The 5,470-nt window shown below is 38.3% G+C and overlaps 1 protein-coding gene across 1 annotated transcript in view; it reads right to left on the bottom strand.

Annotated features, from left to right (window-relative positions):
* Positions 1–91: 91 nt before the first annotated feature.
* Positions 92–5,470, bottom strand: part of LOC106878751 (E3 ubiquitin-protein ligase COP1) — a 49,260-nt gene continuing 43,881 nt past the window's right edge. The window contains exons 16-18 of the mRNA XM_014928071.2: positions 3,425–3,541; positions 2,089–2,206; positions 92–795 (exon numbers count right to left, since the gene is read on the bottom strand). Coding sequence (XP_014783557.2) covers positions 522–795; positions 2,089–2,206; positions 3,425–3,541 — 509 coding nt within the window. The 3' untranslated portion in view covers positions 92–521. The remainder of the gene's footprint in view (positions 796–2,088; positions 2,207–3,424; positions 3,542–5,470) is intronic.

Raw genomic sequence — 5,470 nt, forward strand, 5'->3', positions numbered from 1 at the left:
TCCTTTCTAGTGGAAGCACAAGGCCTCAAATTTGTGGGAAGCGATTAAGTTGATTACATCGATCACAGTGCATAACTGGTACTTATTTAATCGACCCTGAAAGGATGAAAGGCAAAGTTGACCTTGGTGGAATTTGAACTCAGAACGTAGTGGCAGACAAAATACCTCTAATCATTTCGCCCGACGTGCTAACGATTCTGCCACATCGGCACCATCAATAATAATAATAATAATAATAATAATAATCCTTTCTAGTGGAAGCACAAGGCCTCAAATTTGTGGGAAGCGATTAAGTTGATTACATCGATCACAGTGCATAACTGGTACTTATTTAATCGACCCTGAAAGAATGAAAGGCAAAGTTGACCTTGGCAGAATTTGAACTCAGAATGTAGTGGCAGATGAAATACCTCTAATCATTTAACACAACATACTAACGATTCTGCCAGCTCGGCGCCATCAATAATAATAATAATAGTAATAATAATAATAATAACAATAATAATAACTCTAGAACAACACTATGTACAAATCCAAATATATGGTACCCTAGGCATAACACCTACATGAACTTCTAACTTGTTGTCTCTTGAGGTCTCTGGGTGAGACTTGGATCCAACTTGTACAAATGCAAAGCAAAAGTCAAACATAAAATAATAATAATCCCTACCACATGCCACATAGTCGCCATCAGTAGCAAGTCCGACAAAGTTCTTTTCATTGATGTGTCCCTTAAATGTACGGAGGCAGTTAATTTTATTGACATTCCACAATTTCAGTTGGCTATCTGTTGACCTACAAATAAAAAAACAAAACACAATCAAACATCATTATGATCTACATGATCTGCCAACCCCATCCCCGACAAACCGTTGTTACAACAACAACAATTTTACTACCACTGGCATGGAACAGTCAAATAGATGTAGGGGGAGAGGATAAGACAGAGAAGAAGAGAACAGTTGATATTATAATTGGTGCCGCATAAAATGCACTCATGCTGTGCACTTGTTCTGGTACCAAGCAAAATGCATTTGCACTAGTGCCATGTAAAATGCACTTGTGCTGGTGCCAGATAAAATGCACTTATGCCAGAGCCACATAAAAAGCACCCAGCACACACTGTAAAGTGGTTGTCATTAGGAAGGGCATCCAACTAGAGAAACCATACCAAAACAGACAATCGGTGCCTGAACAGCTCTTCAGCTGGCCAGCTCCTGTTAACCCATCAAACCCATGCCAGCATGGAAAACAGATGTTAAACAATGATGATGATGATGACAAATCCCTCCCATAAATGATTGACTTTGTTTTATCTACACCATCACCACTACCACTATGACAAGCCGAAAATTTTGAAATGCCAAAGTCAACTTTGGTATTATCCAAATTCAGAATGTAAAGAAATATAGAACTAATCATATTAAATTGTACTACAAATTAGACAGAGTTTGCTCAACACCCACCTCTTACAAAATTGTGATCCAAACTTCATCATCATCATAATCTTCATTTAACATCTGTCTTCCATACTAGCACGGATTGGACAGTTCAGCAGGAGCTGGTTAGCCAGAGGATTGGACCAAGCTACATTGTTTGGTTTTGGCATGGTTTTTATATGGCTGGATGCTCTTCTTAATGCCAACCACTTTCCAGAATGTACTGGGTGCCTCTTTTTTCTTTCCATGGAACCAGCCATAGAAACCCTGCCCGAACAGACAATGGAGCCTGGTACAGCTCCTGTCAAACCGTCCAACCCATGCTAGCATAGAAAACAAGATGATGCACTGTACAGTTTAACAGCATCACAATTACAGCTACGTTAACCCTTAAAGTCTTGTTGGATACTAAGTTAAAAGTCCAGTATTGTAATGATTTTGTTATACAACAGAAATGAATGATAGAAAGGATTTGAGTTTTCTATTTAAATTAAAGAGCATCTTACTTCCTTCAAAATGAATGTAAATAAGGTTAATATGATTTGTGTGGTATGCATTTTAGGACTGACTGATTGATTGATGCAGTCTCATGTGGTATTTATTCAAACAGGAAGTTAAGGATTAAGGAAGTAAACAAATATCTACTTACGCTGATACTAAATCTTCGGGATTAAGGAACTTGGCATAAGACACGGCCTTTCTGTGTCCTCTAAAAACAGATAATGCTTGTTTTGTATTCCTGAGATCGTAATAGTGGACACAGTGATCTAAAGAAAGAGCAGGAGAAAACACAAAAGAATAATTAGTTTTGGCGAGCATGTGAGTTAGTGAACATATACGTGTATTTATGCGCAAGTGAACAAATGTGAGTGGGAGGGAGGAGTGAATGAGTAAATATGTGTGTGTGCTGAAATACATTACCATTCTTTCCAATAATTTTGAAAATAGTGAAGAATTCAGTAAGATAATTTTTGTTATTACCAACCCACCTGAGACTGCCACTAGCACTTTTTTCAAGAGTCCCAAATTAAGATTTCGTATCAGAACTTAGCGTTAATTTATGTTCCAAACAACAGCTTAATAATGACAAAACTATTTTACTAAATTCATTATTTTCAAAATTAATTGAAGTAAATACACAGTATCTCAACAGAAACATGGTTACAAAAGGGTTAAGATAGTGTTTGGAACAGAAACATGAAGCTTTGATTGAAACTTTTAATTTAGATAACTTTAATTCTACTGTTACCATATTTCTATTGGAATACACTACCTATATTACAATTAATTTGAAAAATAATGTAGAATTTAGTAAAGTAACTGTCATTATTAAGCAAGAAATTTAGACAGTGTCACGTGACAACTTGCTGGGGCAGCCTGCTGGAGCCTAGCAGCAGGTATAAAAAGGGGAATTTGACAAGGCAATCAGTCGGACACTGACACTAGTTGATGCTGCATCGAAGAGGCCAGGGAATAGAAGAAAGAAGACATGCACCCAACACCAGAGCTGAAGACACCTCCGAAAGGGTAGAGGAGTAGGGGCCGAAACCGGACGTGGTTCCTCCTGATGATTCTTGAGCTAACTGGATCCTATAAAGGAGCTGTTGTGGTAGCAGACCACGAAACATGGTTGAAATTCCTCCTGTATTACAATTAATTTGGAAAATAATGTAGAATTTAGTAAAGTAACTGTCGTTATTAAGCAAGTCTTTGGAACATTACGCTAAATTTTGAAGGGAGATTAAAATTTAGATCACTTTAATTCTATTGAAATACACTGCCTGTATTTAAATTAATTTGTATTTCAATTAATTTAGTAAAATAACGGTCTTCATGAAGCTGGTGTTTGGAACACAATATGAAATTCTGATGGAAGGTTTTAATCTAAATCACTTTAAAAATGGAGTTTGTGTCATGGAATCAGAGACAATGTCTCAGGGGTTTGGTATCGAAAGAGTTAGGGCAAAAGGTTCATTAATACTCACCAGCAGAGCCATATGCCAAGTGGAATCGACTACCAGGATTGAAACGCACACAGCAAACATTGGCTTTTGTTTCTAGGCAGGTCGTAGAGTGGTCTACATTCACTGACCATAGACGGACTAAGAGAAACAAAAAATACAACAGAAAGTGACAGAGGTTTTACAGATATACATACAGACATCTTAGAAGTATATAAACTCAGATGTGATGTAGAAGTGTAGTAATGTTCGTAGGTGGTGGTGGAACAGATGATATTGGTGAAGGGTGAAGTTGTCAATGTAAGGCAGAATATCCAGACAAACACACTCACACATACATATTTATATGTATATTTCTATACATGCAAGAGTACAAGCATATATACACAGGGTGCGGCGAATAAACTGTCATCTAAATTACGCAAAAACGAAAATGACACTGACATCTCATTTTAACAGATATATTTACCAAAATTACAAAAAAATATTTTGAAATACTATAGAGTGAATTTATTCAATAAAATCGCCATTGGCTTCAACTACGGCCTCCAGACGACTTTGGAATCTCCTGCAACTCTTCTGGATGGTCTCCTTGTTTAAGTTGGTGAATGTTTTCATAATCCTTGCCTTCAATTCATCTTTGGTGTTACAAGGAATTTTGTTAGTCTCTTGCTCCACTGCACCCCACACATAATAACCAAGGGGGGTTGCAGCCTGGGGATTAGGTGGCCAGATGTTAGGGGTGTTGTGGTCACAGAAATTGTCTGGCAGTCATGACTGGGTTCTCTTGCTTGTGTAGCATGATGCAGACATAGGGCCTTCCAGCAGCCATCCTCTTGACCCAGGGCAACACTACCTCCTCCAGGCACTTGATGTAGCCTTCCATGTTGAGAGTGAGGCCATGTGGGAAGATGAATGGAGGCATAACATCACTATCACTAGTGATCACTCCAAACACCATGATGCTGACTGGATGTTTGATTTCTATCACTTTCGGTACATGTTTTGGGGACACAGCAAGCCAACAGTTGTTCTGTGTGTTCACTATCTGATCCTGGCAGAAATTTTTCTTGTCTGAGAAAAACCAATGCATGTTCAGTTGGAGGGGATGCTTGAGTTTGTTCAAAAGCTTCATAACATGGTCTTTCCTCTTGTTCTTGATCGCTTAGGATAAATATTGGCCCTTTCTCATCTTGCATGAGGAATACTGAATGTCTTCATGCACTACTGCCTGATAAGAAACTCAGGCACTCCCATGTTCCTGGCAATGGATCTAATTGACTTGGAGGGATCGTTGTCAATGATGGCCTGAATCTCACCAACAAGTTCAAGAGTTCTTTTCTTATCAGAATGACCAGAGTCAGTTTTCCGAGCTGCTGTACCTTCATAATTACCATTAAACTCATCCATTCTTTCTGAATCCTCTGCACTGTCCTTAGATTGACACTTAAACACACTGAAATGTTCATATGGGAGCTTCCAGTGCGAATGCCAAGCAGTACAGCATGCCGTTTCCAAATTTCTGGCAGAGTGAATCGTGTTTTGGTGCTGTTTTTCTCACATACGGTGCCCAACTGACCCTACTAAACTGTGTAGTTGACAAAATCAAAAACAATGCCCATGTGCAAAATTAAAAATATAAAATGGTGACAATTTACCCATCGCACCCTGTATATGTATGAAGGTATGTGGCTTAGTGGCTAGGTTATTCAGCCCACAATCATAAGGTAGTGAGTTCAATACTCGGTGGTGCACCGTGCTCTTGAGCAAGACACTTTATTTCATGTTGCTGCAGTCTATTCAGCTAGCAAAAACACATAACTAATTCAAAGGGTTGGCCTTGTCACTCCCTGTGTCAGCTGAATTCCCCTGAGAGCTACATTAAGGGTACACGTGTCTGTGGAGTGCTCAGCCACTTGCATGTTAATTTCACAAGCAAGCTGTTCTGTTCTGTTGATTGGATCAACTGGAACATACATTGTTGTAAACCAATGGAGTGCCAGAATGTATATTTTATTTATATATATATATATATATATATATATATAAATATATATATAAAGTAATGGC

Source organism: Octopus bimaculoides, chromosome 21, assembly GCF_001194135.2.
Source record: "Octopus bimaculoides isolate UCB-OBI-ISO-001 chromosome 21, ASM119413v2, whole genome shotgun sequence".
Classification (NCBI taxonomy): domain Eukaryota; kingdom Metazoa; phylum Mollusca; class Cephalopoda; order Octopoda; family Octopodidae; genus Octopus; species Octopus bimaculoides.